This window comes from Parasteatoda tepidariorum, chromosome 1 (genome assembly GCF_043381705.1).
Source record: "Parasteatoda tepidariorum isolate YZ-2023 chromosome 1, CAS_Ptep_4.0, whole genome shotgun sequence".
In the NCBI taxonomy this organism is placed as follows: Eukaryota; Metazoa; Arthropoda; class Arachnida; order Araneae; family Theridiidae; genus Parasteatoda; species Parasteatoda tepidariorum.
In genome coordinates this window covers 38,667,072-38,687,099 of record NC_092204.1, presented here as the reverse complement: position 1 = coordinate 38,687,099, position 20,028 = coordinate 38,667,072, and the positions used below count along the sequence as shown (strand labels likewise).

General features: G+C 26.8%; 1 protein-coding gene across 1 annotated transcript in view; it reads left to right on the top strand.

Moving 5' to 3' along the window:
* Positions 1–11,698: 11,698 nt before the first annotated feature.
* LOC107447000 (uncharacterized protein B0416.2) overlaps positions 11,699–20,028 on the top strand; it is a 36,437-nt gene continuing 28,107 nt past the window's right edge. Inside the window, exon 1 of the mRNA XM_016061797.3 lies at positions 11,699–11,917. Coding sequence (XP_015917283.2) covers positions 11,888–11,917 — 30 coding nt within the window. The 5' untranslated portion in view covers positions 11,699–11,887. The remainder of the gene's footprint in view (positions 11,918–20,028) is intronic.

Sequence of the window (20,028 nt, the reverse complement as noted above, 5' to 3'; positions counted from 1 at the left end):
GACTGATGCACGTTAAATCTGTCGAGTCTCAAAGTCCTCCATGTTCCCACAACAAATCAATACCTCTGGGGGTACTGATCCAGGAGTTTCCTTGTCTTCTGGATTGGTTCAAAATTACAAGGCTACGGAGTTGAACATTAGTAGTCGTAAACTCATGAAATTGGGTCGGCTGTTCAACGACGGTTATAAAATAAAATAAACAGCTGTGGTGGTTCAGGGGCCTTCCAATGAGGTGAACCGAGGTTCGATCCCGGCGATGGCTGGTCGATACGAATTCCGCATCCGACTTGCACCGACTACAGTGCTCACGTGAAATATCTTCAGTTGTAGACGGATCATGGGTTAAAGTCCCCTTGCCGTCAGGCTAACCGTGGGAGGTTCTCGTGGTCTTCCTCTCCATACAACGCAAATGCGGGTTAGTTCCATCAAAAAGTTCTCCACGAAGGCAAATTTCTCCCTCTACTTGATCCAAAAGTTCCCTTCTCTTCTGGATTGGGTTCAAAATTACAAGGCTATGGAGCTGAACATTAGTAGTCGTAAGCCCAAAAATTGGGTCAGTTGTTCAACGACGGATATAAAATATAAAATAAAATAAATAGACTAAAAATGTCATTTAAAAACAATCTATAACTTTTGGAGAAAAATTAATTTCAGATTTGAAATTATACAATTATATTATTATTACACAAGATCAAGTATTTGTATAAATGTAACAAAAAAATTATTCCCCAGTCTGATTTTTCAAATTTTGATAATGTTTAATTTATATCAAATGCTAATTTACGAAACCTACTTATTTATGTTTATTATTTCAATAAGTTTTGGCATAAAAGTCAAAAATTAAAAAAAAGGAAGAAAAAAAAAGACTAAAGTCAAAAGTGAATTAAAGAGCAAATTAATCCCCCACTTTAGTACTCTTTCTGTTTTTGAAAGTCAGAGTCAATTTTTTAAAAAAGGTTTGAAAACCAGCTACTACATCATACACACAGGTAACGATTTCCAAAATTTATTCACTTTCATGACGGATCAAAGGTATTAAATTTATTTTTTCTTTAAACACATTTGAACATATTTATTTATAATTGAACACATTTGAACTTATTTACTTTATAAAGATAAACATTCTAAAAATTATTTCCCAAAATGTGCTCAATTTACGAAAAATTTCTACCCGTTAATTATATAATTCAGAAAATCAAATTCGTTACTATTTAATAAACTATAATTTTTGTTTGAAGATAAGCCAATTTACTAGAGAAGCTAATTTCGAGGCCAGAGAAAAATTCTAACTTTATTGCTGAAGTAATTCTTAACTCAAAGAAAACACACTTCCCCAAAAGTTAAGGGAATTACTTAGCAAATAAAAATAACAGGACATACGGAAATTGTCGAAAACTTAAATATAATTTTGCGGCAATAAATGGTCCTTATTTTGATAATATTCTAAATATAGTAAATTTTAAGGAAAAAATTACAAATAAAATAAATGAATAGTTTAAGAAAGGTATATACAGTAATAGTTTAAATTTGATTTTCATTTAATTTCAGATTTATGACTTTGCATAATTTTTATTGTATATAATATGTTTAAGACTACTGATGATTAAACTTTATGACTAAGTTAATTTCTGCTAAAAATTAAATTTAAAAAGAAAAAATAAGTAGGATCTAAAATTCTGCGTCCTGTAACTTAAAATCACCTGATGATAATTATTACTATACATACAAAAGATAAAAAAACAACAAGGCTCATAAAATACATTTTTTGTATGAGACATTTTTAATTTAATTTTAATTTTTAATTTAATTTTAATTTTTAATTTAATTTTAATTTTTTATTTAATTTTAATTTTTAATTTAATTTCATTTTTTAATTTAATTTTAATTTTTAATTCAATTTTAATTTTTAATTTAATTTAAATTTTTATTTTTTTTTAATTGTAAAAGACATACATTTTTTAACTTAATTTTTCAAATTAACGAAATTCGAATTTTGTTTCCTTATATTGATACTATTCTAACTAGTTATTTCTTTTTTCCCTGAAATTTTATTTCTCAATAAACGAAGAAAATAAAATAAATAAATGCTTATTGACTTCCAAGTGAAGAACAAATTACTATTTCTGACAAAAAACAAAGGCGAATCAGTGGGTCAATGAAAAATCAAAGCATTGAAAAATCATTCATTAAATCAATCATTCAATCATTCATTAAATCAGCAATTAATTAAATAAGCAAATCAACGGATCAATAAAAGAGTGATTCAAAGACTCAACTAATAAAAAAATAAGCGAATTAGGGAATGAACCAAATGAGAAAAAAAGTATGGGCAAAACTACCAGAATATGGTAAAATTTACCGTGCTCTATGGGAATGACAAAAAAAAATCAAAATTTTTTAACGAAGCGCTTTGGTAAGGTTTTTAAAAAAAATTAACAAAAAAATATGGTTTTATAATATGTGATAAAATTTGGTAATTTTATCATGATATAGAGCATTGCGTAAAAACCATTTATTCGGTTAAATTTATGATTCAATCTAGTATTTTTTACTAAAGTGTGCTAATAAGAACTGTAATTTCTAATACCGGAATTTCAGGTAAAACGTTACCATATAACAAAAAAATTAACAAATGAATGGCTTACAAACCGTATATTTTGGTTTTATTAATCAAAATTTCAGTTTAAAAAAAAAAGCAGAAATGTCATTTCCATCCAGTGCGGAAATTTTACTAGAATTTTTTTTCTGCCTAAATTAACGAACTAGCAGATCAGCGAAACAAATGTAATATGTTCTTAATAAAATAAAAAAATCAGAAAGATTTAATGAAGAAATAGAAAGATTAAATTAAGTCAGTAAGATTAAATCATTACTTGAGAGAACATATATATTAGATCAATATCTTGTTTAATTTATAAATTCTTACATTCATAATTTTTACATTCCACACTCTTAACCCATACTTCAACTATTAATTCGCTTAGCAATGGCTAGAAGAAAAAAATAGTTGAAATTTAGAAGCAAATTGTTTTACTTTTCTTATGGTTAGTAACATTCTTTCAATAAGTATCAGGGAGACCAGAAAGTAAAGTCATTTCGGCTCATTAGTCTTAAAAACCAATTAAATTTTTTCTACTCATTTTCGATCCGGCATTGAATGGTTGTTGCTAACGAGGGTAATTACATTATTGATTAAAAATAAAATCTTGATAACAAATATCAAACGCACCGAAATGACATTTGTTTTCGGTCCCCCTAATATTACAAGACTATATAATCTGAGTCAGAAAAGGTTAATAACTTTAAAATAAGTCACGGTATAAAAATAACAAAATTGAATCTAGCAACATTCAAGCAACCAGTAATATATTTATCTTTGTTTTTTCTCTTGTATCACGAGGCATTTAAGGAGTTCATATCAGAAATCTGAAGACGTTATACGATTAATAATAAAAACAATTATTTGTTCATTCAGTGATCTATTATTTAGATATTTCAATGATTTAGTCGTTCATTGATATATTTATTTATTAATTCACTGATTGATTGATTTTATTATTCACTGAATAGTTGGTTTTTCTCATTCACTGATTCTCTGATTCATTTTTCAACCCAATTTCTCTCTTACCAGGAAAAAAAATAAAAGGATTTTTTTCCCGTTGTAATAGCAAAATTTTGCTTTTTAAAAAAATTATTACTACGTAAACGAACTGCTGCACCTCCTCTTAAGAAATTTTAACTCTTCTGACAAGGATAAAAATATATAATTGCTAGAAAATTGATAAAAAGTTAAAATTTTATATTCTTGACGTCAGGGACACGACTACAGACAATGAATTCGGTGAACAATGAATTCGATGTTTGAAAATATGTTATACTGTTACAAGCAAACACTTCTAAGGAAAAAAAACAATTAAAAACTTGCACTTTTAATAATTAGCTCAAATATGAATAATTTTTTGGATTATATTTTATAGGTAAGTTAAAAAGAAAAACCTTTTACGTGGATTTATAAATTTTACGTATGTTACACAAAGGATAAGATTTCTACATATTAAATACTATAAAAGAGTCATCAACTATAATTTAATTCATTTACATGTTATTATTTGTTTTTCCAAATCATTTTTGCTCCAGTTTCAGAACTCTGGCCTTTGAGGTTAATAAGCAATTGAAATTTCATACAGACTATCATTTTGAGAATACTCAAAAGCAGAATTAAACATTTTTAATGTATCATTTTATTTGTAATTAAATTTGGGATTAAAAAAAATAAGCTCCGTGGAATGAAGGATCTTGGAAATTTATACATACTCTTCCTTGAAAACTTATTATTTATTAATCACATCCTTAAATAGAAAGGATATAAATTTGTGTGAAATTATTTCTGCGATAAACATCCGTGTTAAATAAATAAACTAATAAAAATAACTGACACTGCTTCAGATGAGGCCTTTCATTTACCAATAGTGGCCTAAAAACTTAAATTACCAGGTGAGAAACATGGGATCCACAAACTAAAGCTCTGGATTACCTAGCTTCGAGGGCTTTATGACAAACAACTAAAGTGTCCATTTTATGGCTTACTATATAATGTTTCTTCTCAAGTAAACTACTAGCAATTGGTATAACTAGTTTCTCACTTGCACCCCAGATTAATAGTTGACCTATAATTTATTTGTTCTTTTTCATTTATTTTAAAAAATGACGTTAAAATCTTAAGTTTTCTCTTTAAAATGAATCTGAAACTGTATTACAGATGGGATCAGTATAAAAATTAATTTTCCAAAATTGCACTGTGAAACTCATATTTTTTTAATATAAATATTTTCTACAAGAATATTTTGAAAAATGGTGCAATATACTTTAATTTTAAAACTTTATTTACCCTGGAAATTATAGTTGAATTTTCACTTTTCTTATTATCATGTGAAAAAATAATAATGTTGCGAGAGAAGTTTAAAAATTAATATTGCAAATATTGCTAACTCAAAAACTATATTCTTGGAAATGGGCATCTTCTACAAAAGTTATACACGGTAAAAAATCTCGGATCAAATTTCAGTATTAAGTACCGACAATTTGCGTCCATTTTCTCAGTAAAAAAATTATTATACCTAAATTTTTACAGTAGTATTTATTTAAGTACAATGATTCATTGGTTTTACGATAATTATTGCTGTAAAAATTTTTACTGTAATGTTTATTTCATTACAATGATTCAGTGATTTTACGATAATTACAGCTGTAAAAATAGATTTTACGGTAAAAAGTACCGGCATCTGAGTGTCGATACTCTTTATTGTAATTTGATCCGGAATTTTTTACAGTATACTCTTTTTATCGAAGACTCATACACATGGCAATAGAATCCAGTAACAGTTTGCGTCTAAAAAATAAATTGACTACAAAAATACAGCTCATGCATAACAAAGGTGATCAATTTATGAAAAAGTCGCTACTCGGGACATCTCATTTACCTTTAGACAAACAGCAACTAGGTCAGTTAAACTCTATGAACTTATAACAAAGGTTTTGTAGAAAGGTCCATTTGTTACGATATTTAAATCAGTTCAATTTAGTCACCCAACGTGGCGCAAAGACTCGTGTTTAAAATGGTATTCTATCCTCTTCTGAATCATATTTTAATTTTTGATGTTTTGGTTTTAACTGAATTTGGTTTATAAATTGTATTGAACTCACTTATGGATTTTATGTTTTGACTACTAAGTCGAGTATTGAAATATAAAATCGAAACGTTTGAAATCATAATATAATATTTCACTTACTTAACTCAAATGGATTTTGAAATCTAGACTTTTTTGATTTTATATTTTGACTGCTAAGTCGAGTATTGAAATACCAAATCGAAACGCTTGAAATTGTAATATAATATTTCACTTACTTAACTCAAATGGATTTTGGAATCTAGACTTTTTGGATTTTATATTTTGACTACTAAGTCGAATATTGAAATACCAAATCGAAACGTTGCTGTGGAAATTGTAGTATAATATTTTGAACGAAGTAATTTTTTTTGATAAACATAAAAATTAAAAATATGCATATTTATAAAAAGTAATTTTACTTTTCGGCGATACAAACATTCCACTATCTCCTCCTCTGTGCGCAGCATAAGCAAACACGGATCTCCCCCTCAACAGCAAAATGTACACAGGATGTAAAAAGAAGTAAAAAAACTTTCTTTGCTTTCTCCACCAATTATTTTCTCTTGTTTGCAGGAAAAATAAATACTAATTTCATATTTGTTTCATTTCTATAGTTGGGCCTACGTCTTTGTTGATTGGTTAGTCAGAAAAAATTGAATTCTGTTACATTACACAAAACAAGTTCTTCGTAAGTTCTGAAATATCGAAATAAATAAATTGATTTAAGTGATTAAAATAAATATGTTTTTTTTTAAACGGAATGAGTTTTATTTTTTTTTATTCAGATGTATTTGAATATTAAACAAATAATTAAGTTAACAGGAAAAATATTTTAAAAGAATTCAGGAATCCACTACTTAAATTACTAAGTGAATATTTATACTATGTATTTATTAGGTATTTGTTTTGCAAAGTACTTTGAAAATAAAAAAAAATCGAAAATCTAAACGAAATCGGTTGCATAGTAATTGAGCAACAAAACTTCCGTTTAAATTTCGGATTTTATCTTTGAAATTATATTATTTAAAATGTATTGGCAATTCATATACTTAACAATTCAATTTCATTCCTGTAAATATTAATTTAATTATAAAAGTTTGAAAGCGATCATAAAACTATTAATTTTTACATTGGATTATCTTTAAATAAAAGAATCTTATACTTGTGTCCCAAAATTCTATGAATTGGTTTGATATTTTCTGATATATGAAACGCAGAGAGAGAAAAAAAATTATATTAAGGGATACAAACATTTGAATGCTTTCCCATCTAAACTATTGGGAGCTCAGATTATCGTTCCCCATCATCTCATATTTGTAGGCCATTGAAATAATCCATCCATTGAAGAAAAAAAAGGAATGTACATTTGAAGAAAATACATTTTTTTATCTGGTTTCGTAATTTAAAATATCGTCTGCATAAATTGACATATTTAAAGTTTATTCTTTGATTCTTTAAGCTATTGGTTGAAAATTAGATCATTTGTGCAAAAGTTATTCAGTGTGTTCCATTTTTTATTTTTCGCATTGTACAGTAGACAAATTATTTTTGTGTCAATATTAATCTAGTAAGCCAAATAAGTTTTTAGCACAATATTTTTTTAATTAAAAATACCGAAGAACTGTGAAGTTAAAATCTTATTTTATTGTTATTTTAAAGGAATTTTGAATATTTTACTGTTCTTTTAAATGAATTCTGTGGGGTAAGCTATTATACTGCTCTACAAACATCTGTTAAAAAAATATATATGGATTATTACATTAGCTTTTAATTAACTTCTTACTGTGATAAAGGAAAAGGAAAAATTATATTTTTAAAAGCGGATTTTGAATTTATAAAGTATAGAGTTCTAGAAACTTTTAATTTGATTGAGCTCTGTTCGAAAAACCAAAAATCACTTTCAACGACCAGAGAAATAAAATCCCTCATTGAGCTATTTAAGCATCATATCTATTTTTTCTCTGAGAATTATGCGTTTTGTTTAAGACATTTGTAATGAGAGCCTAATCATGCTTTAAAATTAGTTACTTTAATATACATTTCCTTTATTTTACAACTTTTAGAAAGGAATATACGTCATTTAAAGTAAATCTGAATAATAAATTTCAATTTATTACGTTAAAAAAAATTGAAATAAGCATAAAAATTGCTGAAATAAAATTGAAAAACTTTCATGATAAATCTAGGTTTACGTTAATGTATAATTAATTTTAAGAAAGGCTTTATTTGAATAAATATAGATCTCATGCCATAATTCTTAGACAAATCAAATACCAGAATATCTATTTTTAAATTCATTTAGGGAATAATCTCATTATTAATAAATAATTCAAGAGTAATTTTACTACATATTTCGTTGCTTTCCCCTTGAAAATGAGAAGCATTAATAAATAATTCAAATATGAAATTTCAGAAATAAAATATTTAAAAAAAGGGGAGGAAGAACATTTAAAATCACTGTACATGAATTGCTGCAATAACTGCAAACCCAATTTAACCATTGTAATTACGATGAAGTTAAAAAGTAAAAGCTTATGAAGTTTTCTGAAATTAAATATTTGATAAAAATCTAAATATAAATTAATATAATTTTACCAAACTCAGTGTTATCTAATCTTAAAAAAGGGACTCTCTTCTTCGCATGGGTTCATAAAAAATTCTGAAAATAAAAATGTGAACTTAAATTAATTGAATATTGCAAAAAATAATTTCAATCTTAACTTGAAATAATGTGGCCTCTAATATGTTCAGGTGCTTTTTGAAGAAAAAAAATTATGTTCAAAGTATATTTTTAAATTTTATAATAACTGTAGTAAAATTACAAATTTTAAAGTTATACTTTAAAACATTAGTGCGATAAATATTTGAGATGAATAACCAAGAATTATCAACGAAGGACTTTTTTTCTATCGTACGTATTGTTTACAATTGTAAAACTGAAAAAGAAGGCATCCAAATATCAATTCAGACCTCTTCTTGAAGCTGATCGTGACATCCCAAAATTTCTGTTATTTCAACTGTGACAAAAAAAAATTAAAAAAATATTTATTTAAATAAAAATAGACACTCATATAGACAATCATAATAACGTTTTCAACTTTAACGTAGCAATGAAAACCAATTATAACGCGTGACGGTTTTTCAAAAATTTGAGCATTCATAAATTTGATTGACGGTTTTTCATAAGTCTCTCGGAAGCAATATTGTTGATAGATAAGAAATTATGCAAGCAATCCGAAGAAAACAAAAAATCCACTATTCTTTCTCTTTAAATATCTTTGAAATTAATAACGAACTAATGTAAGAGAGAGAGAACAAAGGCGTAAGTTTTGTGTAGAGACTATACCATTAGAAATCTATCTTTAATATTTATTCAATATAAAAAATGTTAACTTTTTATTTCATAAAATAATTTGATAATTAAATATTAAATGTCACCTAAAAGTCAAGTCATAATAGTTATTTAAACGAACCATTAAGTAAATTCCGAAAAGACAAATTTTACAATTATTGTTAAAATTATAAGGAAATAATAATGAACTGCTAGGAAGCACCACCCTCTGCTCGCTCCGCTCATCGCTCTCCATAATTGTGATCATTAATAATTTTTTTTAAGATGATATTTATAAAAAAAGTAATTTTTTTTAATTTTTAATATGCAATTATTATAACTTCATGAGAGAACATTTTGCTACGAGGTTAAATGAAATGAAATGAAGAATTACCTGGATTTGAAAAATAATTAGGTGGACTTAAATAAAATTTAAACTTGAAAACACAGAATGTGTGATACAGTAAGAAGAAATAAATGAGAATTAATTTTAATCAGTACAGTTTGGAATTGGTTTTATATCTCTTGAATCAAAACTCTATATTCTTAAAAATTTTACTATAAATATCAGGATCTTGCAACATCTAATCCCCCCTCCCTTTATCTTTCGTTTTGTTACTCATACGAGTAGCATCAAATCAAGTACGAGCTTATAAAGTAAAAATCTCGATAGAGATTTTTAAAAAAAAAATATTACAACAAATGAACGGTTTAAAAAAATGAGAAAAAATTCGCGAAAAAAGTGCTTAAAATTGCAAAAACTCTTAAAAAAATTCGCTAATAAGAACGGCTATTTATCTTGCGGTATTAGCACAGCAAAATTAAAAGTAGTGTAAAGTTAAATATCTCAAACAGTGGCGTCTGTGGCCGCATTGCTAACAATTTTTTAAAATAAAGAGAAAAAGGGAACTTATAAATGTATATTATATATTAATAGTTTTTCCAAGTTTCAGACTAGCATAAAATTTCTGGAGAAAGTAAATAAATGTATTGCTTTACAAAATCAATCTGATTTATTAAAAAGAATAAAATCATTGATGTGTTACTACTTTAACCACATTATCTAAAAAGTTCAATATGGATAGGTCCACAGTAGCCTCATCACCATATGTTCACAAAGAGTAATTTGCTTGCTCGTTTAAGATTTACTAGTATTGTAGTTTTCATTGGTAAATTAAAAAATTGCATATCAATAAATTATGTAATAGTGATTCATGAATGACATGATATTCATGAATCCTTTTTCAATACTAATAGTCTAAAGAGCAAAATAAGAATTAACTTTCTTTTACATTTAATGATTTACTAATGATAAATTGGTTAGTTGTCATGCAAGTGTAGTGGAAAATGTAAAACAGTTTTTCGAACCAGCCAAAAATGTAAGAAACTTTTTCACTGATAAGTAACAAAATCATTTCAGCAGATTGAAATTTAGTTTTTACACTTACTGTAAGTTTTTACTGAAACTTTTTTATAATTATTATTTACTACATAAGAATTTGGTGTACTTTCATGCAACTAATGTGAAAAATAGAAAACAATTTTAAGGATCAACTTAAAATGGAAGAAAATTTATAACTGATAAGTAACAGAATTAGTTCAGCAAAGTAAGAATATAACTATCCACTATAAAAATGTTTTTATTTTTAATATTATACTACTTAACAATTAAGTGCTTATTATGCAGCTACAAATAAAGTGTAAAATAATTTTCTAAATCAGACAGAAACGTAAGAAAATTTTTCCCAGATAAGTAACAGAATTATGTCACTAAATGAGGCATAAACTTTTCCTGCATAAAAATGTTTATTTTTAATTATTATTATTATTATTTACTGCATAAGAATTTGGTGTATTGTCATGCAACTACAGTGAAAAATGCAAAACAGTTGATTAAATATAAAACACTTTTACAGATCAGCTTAAAATGAAAAAATTTATCTCTCATAAGTAACAGAATTATTTCAGAAAAGTAAGAATAAACTTTTCCTCTGTAAAAAAGCTTTTTTTTTTTTTCTTTTTTTTTTAATTTTACTACTTAATAATTGGGTTTTTATCATAAAACTGTAAATAAAATGTAAAGCAGTTTCGTAAATCAGTCAAATGTGTAAGAAAAATTTTCTCTGATGATAACTAACAGAATTATTTTACCAAATTAATTATAAACTTTTCCAATATGAAAAGCTATTTTAGTTACTTTGGGTTTTTTTAAAAATAATTTACTACTTAATAGTTAAGTGCATTATCAAGAAACTACAAATAAATATGTAAATCTAGTTTAGTAAATCAGCAAAAATGTAAGAAAATTTTTCACTGATAAGTAACAGAAATATTCCATCATTTGCCACGTGTCCACAATAGACACGTGGCAAATGATGGTATTATCCTCCCTCTTTGCAATTTATTACCTTTTAAATTAATAACAAAGCCACGAAATTAGAAATTTTGAATAAAAGATGATCCAGTAATCTTGTAAAGCTTAAGAGGTGAGTGACCAATCACTCCAATTATTCTGTACAAGTGATTGGTCACTCACTCCCTTTAGCTCGAAAAAAATTAGCTCTCTAAGCGTTTAAATTATCGCTTCACTTATTGCTCAATTTATGGGTCAAAAAGAAGTAAAGAGTACTCTCGATTATCTTCCGCAGATACTTGCAGATGATGGTGATGATGATCCAAAAGAATGACAGGCCAGGAGGGGGATCTTAAGGAGGGGATGGAAGAACTTGGGGAGGAACTCGGGGATCTCCTCACCTGAGCAAGAGAAAAAGCGAGCGTGGGACGGTGCGGCGGTCTGACCGCGTTATCCGTGGGCGTATTAAGTCCCACAAAATACTCAATTCGGCCGAAAAAGCGCGCACTCTTGTTTCCTCCCAGCGCACACAACATGCAAGCTGAAATAAGGATTCTTTTAACGGTAAGTTATTAATTGTTCGATTCTATTTAATTATTGTTATTTTAGAAATTCTTAATATTTGTTAGAAAAAAGCTTTTTTAAAAATGAATATAACGATTTATGCTTATATTTTCATTTTATATTGTTTTATTACTTGTAATGACAGCACTTTTAGCTCTCTTTTAAAGGATAATAAAAAAAAAATTACGTTTTTTAAAAATAGCACTCTTAGCTCTCTTTAAAATAACGAAAAAAAATCATGTTTTTATTTTAAAAATTTAGACCTAATTTTGACATACCCCCTACTTCAATTATTGAACCTCACTGATGAATGTTACTTTCAATATGATCAATTTTATCTCAGAAACTAAAAATTCAACTTCGCGAAATTTGACTTCGCGTCTATATTTTTACGATAATTAACTCTAATTTGTTTTCAAGGTACTAAAAATTTAATTTTCAATTCTGATGATTTTTTTTTTAAAGAAAGAAGTAGACATGTGCTATTTTACAGTTGGAATTCTGTCAATTTTTTAAATGCCGCTATCAAAAAATATTGTAGACAAATTGTAAATTAGATAGTTTTAATAAAATGAAAAATTTTAGTTTTAATAAAATATGAGTTTGACATTTTCAGTTATATCAAAAATTGAAAACAAAACAAAAATATTAGAAATAAAAATTAGAAGAAGCATCCCATTTTTAAAAGTTTCTGAATTTTAACTTTTTTAAATGGTTTATAAATGATTTTGAGCAATTTTGCATGCGTTTTAAATAGTAATACAAAAAAAGAAGAGGAAGAAAAAATCTAAAATGAATATACGTATAAACGCATTTTTGAAAAAGTTTCAACTGTGATTAAAATGATGAAAACCTTAACACGATGTAGAGTATTTTATTATTAAAATCCCTTCATATGCAGTAAATCTACGATTGCATAAAATTGATTCTAGCGAAGTTTAATTTAAAAGAATGCGATATTATGAAAATATATTTATATTTGTGCTTTAAGCAAAATTATTTTGATTGATTTTTACTCATTTACGTAAACTGTAAGTGAATAAACAATTTAATTAAAAAAACTACATATCTTCATATTTTCACTTGTACAAATATATTCCAAAATAGATTAAAATTATTTATTTTTTAAGAAACTACTTTTTAGATAAAATTTTTAACGTAACATAAGGAGTCTTTCAATTCAGGTTCAACATAAACAGGTTTAAGTAAAAAAATTAATATAATTAATAATAATAATTAATAAAAATAAAATCGCTAGAGAAAAATAAAAGTTTCGAAAGCTAGAAAAAAGCAAATTTTGTTAAGAAACATTTTTGAGAGGCAAGGAAATTTATGATGATTTTCTAATTAATTTTAACAATTATAATCATAAACGTATTTACGTAAAAAAATTAATTTTATAGTCAAAGAAGATAATTAAGTTCTGTTTTATTTCTTGATAAATAAAACCGTGAACGAAAAATATCAGTTTCAAAAATTGGAAATAATAATACTGTACTAATAATAATAAAAGAAAAATAGAAAAAACGAATAAATTTTTAAATATTTTTACTTTAGTTTATTAATTATAAAGCTCATAAAAAAACGCTTTTCGGTAGAGCATTAAACATGTTAAAATAAAAAAATATTTCCGCAAACTTTGCTTTAATTTTGTTTAATTTATTTAAAGAATTACAATGCTTCATATGAATTTTTAATCATTTTCAAGTAACAAACAATTTTTTAAATTTTCCCTACATACAAAAGATCAATCACTATGCTGGAGTAAAAGAGAGTTCAAGCATTATACTTTACGGAGTGACAAGAAATTACTTAGACACATAAAAAGCTAGTATTTTAATGCTTATTAAAATATAACCGCAAAAATTCCAAATAGGTAGTGAATCAATACATATTTATAAATATATAACGCAATATTTTTACAATTCACATTATTTGTACCATGTGAACAAATTTTCAAAAACTTAAGGCAAACCTTAATGCATAGCCATAACCATGCTACAAAAGTTTCTGCCAAAGACCGCAACTGACCAACAGGCACTTAGCCTTATTCCTAAGACAGACAATTTTCATGGATGCCCCTTACTAAGTTTAGCGCAAATCATTGACTCTAAGACGAACCAAATGGAAGTAATCATTGAATTGAAGTCTGGTTAATAAGGTGGCCTATCTAGTGCTGTGAGAAAGTTAAGAAAATGTGCCTTGCATCATTTTTTAAATGTCTCTAGCTCAGCGCAGTGAAGAAGAATCCTTTTGGTCGAGTATTGGATTTCAAAGGACTTTTTTAATTAATGAATAATAGAATCTTCTTAATGAATGCGCAATATATTATTCCAACAGTACTTGGTGTTATACTTTCTCTAATCTATTTCTTATCAGCCTGTCAATGGCCTCCGTCTAGGTTAATATGAAACGAAAATCTGAACTTCCATTGATATTTTTTACTTGTTCAATATGTGCAAATAAAAGAATTGATAAATAAATAAAATTAAAGAATAAAATAACTACTAAATAAATAAGTGAAAACTATATTCCGTATTTTTATTTCGTCCGTGAATAAAAATCATTGAATAACCTAGTGTTAAACTTGAAGTGTTTAAAAACTATATTTCATATCAGCCTCAACAAAACACTTCTTGAGCTAATGTGAAACACCATAAATTTCTTTAATGACTTTAAGCACTAAAAAAATTTTAAAGCATTTTACAACAAAAAAAATTCCGTTATTGTTTTAGCATAAAAAGTTTTAGCTTATTATTTCCCCCCTAAATCATCTTAAAAAATTACTATAATAAAAGCATATAAATAATTTAAAGTGCGAAAATAAAACCAAAATTATTTATCATGATTAAAATGTCGTTAAGAATATTTTTTAACATTTGAAGGGAAACCTTTTTTATTATTTATATAATTTCTTATAATATGGCGCTTGTTATTTGAAAATAATGCTTCATAACCCCCCAAAACTATCATACATGTAAATTATTTTCACAACCAGAAAAAGTTAAAATACATATTTTCAGAATTAATGCATACTTTTAGAGTCTTTAATACATATTTTTAGAGTCCTTGCCGTGGAGAAAAAAATCTGCACATAAGGGGTTACAAATTATTTCTTAGATTGGAAAAAAGCAAAAACGCTATCGAAATTTAACGAATCGCTACTGAAGATGAAAACTGAAAGCATAAAAGCTTGTTTTGTGGAAATAGAGGGAAGTTGAAAGTCAATTACTAAAAACAACTCCAAGTTTTATCACCCAATTAGTTTTGTTGTTTTCAATTCTATCTTCCTCACTGTGAATTCGGCAGATTTCGATTTTCCTCGCCGTAAGATTATTTTACGACACTTAATTCCTTATTCACTATTAGAATTTTTATTTTAAAATTTCTTGTAAGAGGCAGCAGTCTAATCATCCAATTAACACTAAAGTTTAAGTCAAAAAATATTTCTCTATCTTTACGGTTTTGAAACCATTTATAACTAGTATGTTTACAAAATCATGAATACAAAACTGTATGGTTTTTAATAATTTGCAACTAGCATGATTTTAAAATGGTAAAAAAAATTATCAGGACATTGGAGCTATGCTTTTCGTTAGGGTCACAAATTGAGGAGGGCAAAACATGGGAAACGCTCCATGCACTGAAAGGAATGTATGAAATACTGTGGTATCAACGCTGAGACTCGAACCCTGCTCCGTCCATCCAGAGATTTGCAGATTAGGTCTCTCGGCTATAATATATACACAGATGCAAGGAACATAGTGGCTTCATTAGATGGGTTTAAGATGGTGCGATAAAATTCTGGTTGTTTAACCATATTAGGTGAAAGCAGTTAATAAACAGTTTTCCTCACAGTTCAATACCGTCTTATTTATGCTTATTTGACTGTTCGAATTTGGTCAGAAAACAATTAAATAAATTGTTATTTTACCATTTCCTCCGAGAAATTTCTAACAGTGTGGCAATGCTTTTTGAATTCTTTTAGACAAAAATATTAGTTGAGAGTTTCGATTACGCTGCACTTAGTATAAATAAACTTTTTTTAAATAAAATTTCAGGGTGAGGGAAGATAAGGTTTACTTTTCTCTCAGATAAATTTTTTAGACCGTTTTTTTCATGGATTTAAAGATGGTTAATCGGGTATTAAAAATTGCATTAAAACTTAGATTTCAATATTGTTTCCTTCTTTATGAGACAAAATAAAGCAAATTACCGCAATTTATGTTTCTGCTTCGTTTATCTGTTAATGGAGAAAAAAACTGAATGCCTTAAAAATATAACTGTAAAAAAAAATAATAAATAAATGAAAAAAAATAATAATAAATAAATAAATAAATAAATAAATAAAAAACGTTTTCATATGAGCCTAATGCACTATTTCACCTTTCCTTGTGACTTTGATTTTCTGTAACTTCTTTTGATTTTTAACTGCTTAAACTATACAACAATTCTTTTTGATTAAAGTTTTACAGAATCACGTGCTTAAATGATTGAAATAATGTTGCAAGGCAAGAAATTCTAAGTCTAACGAATATTGTAATAGTTCTATTGATTGATTGACTTTTGTAGAAAAGTTATAGTTTTGTAGTTTTTCACTGTTTGTTTTTGTAGCATTCTTTTATATTTTGTAATGGGCATAGATAGTATCACATATTTCTAATAAAGTAAACATAAATTAAAAATTTTTAATGTAAAAATTGGCAATTTTTTTTATGGTATGCCAGATTAACTCCATTATATTGAGTGTTTCATATTAGTTCCAATTTACCATACCTTAAACACCTTTTTAAAAATGTTTTATCTTCAAAGTGTCCAAAAATGGTACGGTTTTTAAATCTTATTGCAGCAGGAAAAAAGAATTTTTTTAAAATTTTTTCTACCATTGCAAATTTATTTATTAATGTTGATTCAAAAGTATTTCGAGAGCTCTGGACCAACCGTGGCATTTTTGATGCCAAAGATAAATATGGAAGGGAGCAAGACATTCTATTGAGTTTGATTCGACTGAAATTATGCATATAAACTAGCAAAAACAGGCACTATTATTTTAAAAATCTGTTGTCTTTGGCATCATTCAGATGAATATTGACTCTTCCAGCTTCATTTTGACCAAATTCATGCCTCATCGATATGAAATATATATTTTTATTGTAAAAAATTTTATCATAAATTTACTATTTAGAATTATTAACTTGAATGATGTTAAAATTCGGAATATTCGTAGCGACCGAAACCTTAGGAATTTCAGAGAAAATATGTTATTGAAGCAAGAAGTCATAGCAAAATACGAGCATGGCTAATATAAGACAAAATTATCGGTCGCTACCGGGAAAGGGGATATGATAAAAGGCGAATAAAAAATTGTCAGTCAATCACCACTTTTTTCGTCTCAAATATAATCCATTTGTTTTTATTATTATTATTTCAATAAATAGGATATTATTAAGAATATCTTATAATATTCTAAAAATTACTTAATTTCGCGTTTGTTTCTTAATTTTATAAATGAACCTCGTCATATTTGCCATATTTTGAGAAATGCTTTTAAAGAAATACCTCACATTATCAATATCAACAGTATTTTAAATAGTTTAAAAAATTTTAATTTTTGAAAAAGTAATTTCTGAAGTGATTTTAACAATATCACCAAAAACAGAAAAGGGACTTTATTAATGCCGATAGCGATTATAATATTGACAATAATATTTGGATTTTAATAGTATCTATATCATTTTAAGACCTATTTTGAATTAAAATCGTTTCAGTGAGGCATTTCAGACTCCATTAAGCGTTTGATTTCAGTAATAACAATAATAAAATATTGGTTTGCCTACCTCTGAAAATTTTCGCCGACGGGCGCGCCCAATTTTTAATTCAGCCGAAGTAATGATTTCTAAAAAGCGATATTTCGCAACGCGTGTAAAAACAAACGCGGTATTTCCTTCAATATGCGCCCGAAATGGGAGCAACCTGTTGATCCCTACCAAACACCTTTTATAAAGTGGCCACTCAGGAGGTGAAAACTCGCACTTCACAGGTACTTTGAGCGGCTAATGCTTATAATAAGTACAACGGCAACATAACAAAGAACACCACTCGTGTTACATGCGTTTTAGAAGACCTTGAACCTACATTTAGTAGTTGTAACCTTTGTGTTCTAATCTGTGTTAAGCGCAATCTATATAATGCACCCGGTATATTGAGCGAGTTCTGAATTTTTACGCTTCATGCATCTCATGGGAGATGAGGAAACGCTACAGAGAGAGACTTTTCAATCTTCCGAATTGAAATACTTGTACCTTTTTCTGTAAAAGAAAACTTTTTAAGCACTTCATATCAATTGTATCAAAAATGGCAAACCAGAAATAAATCTATTTTAAAATACGACTGTCGCAAGAAGTCTCTTGCCAGAAATAAGAACAAAAATTTTAAAATTCTACAATGGTTGTAAAAATATTTTGTTTTGAATAAGAATATTCTTTCCTTTCTTACTAAAAGTGATATTTACTTGCATGCCATTATTATTGAAGAAATATTATGAAGCAAGTTTCTCATATAAATGCAGTTTAAGTCATATTTTAAATTATAAAGTATTAAGAAAAAATCCTGCACGGAGAAAATAATTCTGGTAAAATTACCAAACTGTATGGTAATAATATTTCTGGTAAAATAAAAAAAATAAAATAAAAAATAGTTCCAATTAATAAAATCAGAATATACGGTATTTGAACCATTTATTCGGTAATTTTTTTCCGTTTATATAGTAACGGTTTACCAGAAATTCCAGTAGTCAACCCAAAAGCATGAAATTAAAATTGATCTGAATTTGACAGAAAGTACCAATAAGTCAGAGATAAGTGTAGGGATACACGAGGCTTATATTTCTCCTCCTTCTTGGAATTAAAGTTTAGATTAAAATTTGCAACTGTTAAAGATGCCATAAAATAACTGTAGAGCAGATTTTCTGACCGGCTAAGGTATGCAAAGCCAAATTTTACATTCAATTTTTCTATATGATTTTACTCTCTAAAATGCTTTAAAACAATTTTTTTTAATAAAAGTAAGTTTCAAATTTTGCATTTTCTACTTTAATTTTGGCAACACTGTTTTGTATTTGATTGTTGACTTACATGATATAATTTGCATGCCTTAATGCAGTTTTGGATCTTATATTATAATACACTTTACGCTTTTAGGAGAAGTTTATAAATCTTCACTTCGATTTAAAATAATTTCATCATAATATACATTTCATGATTTTAATCAACAAGCTCGTATTTCTAATTTGAACTCAAACAACATTTTGCACAAAAAAAACCCTTTTAAATTTAGTTTACCAATTATACTTCCAATTTTTCCCTATGTGTTTAAATTCTTTGTTGTTTCTTATATAAGGTAACACTGGTCATCAAACTTTTTTTTGTTTTACAAGAACTAATTAATCTCTATAAGAAATATCGTAGAAATTGTGGGTGTCATAAATTGAAAAATGCCATAAGTATCCCAGAATTATTCAACCATTTTATTCATATACTTGAAGTTTGGGTTGAATAATTATAATCATAAAATTCTACTCTTTAAGCTATTTTTAGACATAACTAACACGCGGAGAAAAAAATTCTGGTAAAATAAAAGTACTGTATGATGATTGAATTTCTGGTTAAAAAGACTATAATTCCGGTTAATAAAAAACAAATATATGGTATTTAAGCCAATAATTTGGTAATTTATTTTTTCATATGGTAACGGTTTTCTAGAAATTTTGGTTTTTAAAATTATTGCTCTTATAGTAAAAAGTACTAAACTGAAAATAATTTTTTAATAAACCGAATAAACAGTTTTATTTTTGACATGTTCTTAGGTATCATGATAAAATGACCTATTTTGACCACATTTACCAAATTTTATCATATATTCTAAAACCATTTTTTATTGTTAAGTTTACAAAAATCATTACTAAACCCCTTCGATAAAAAAATACCGAGCTTTTTGGGGTTTCTACACAGCCAGTGTACGATAAATTTTACCATATTCTGGTAGTTTCGACATTAATTTTTTTCTCAGTGCATATATATTTTAGTTATTTTAAGATGAATTAAATATATATA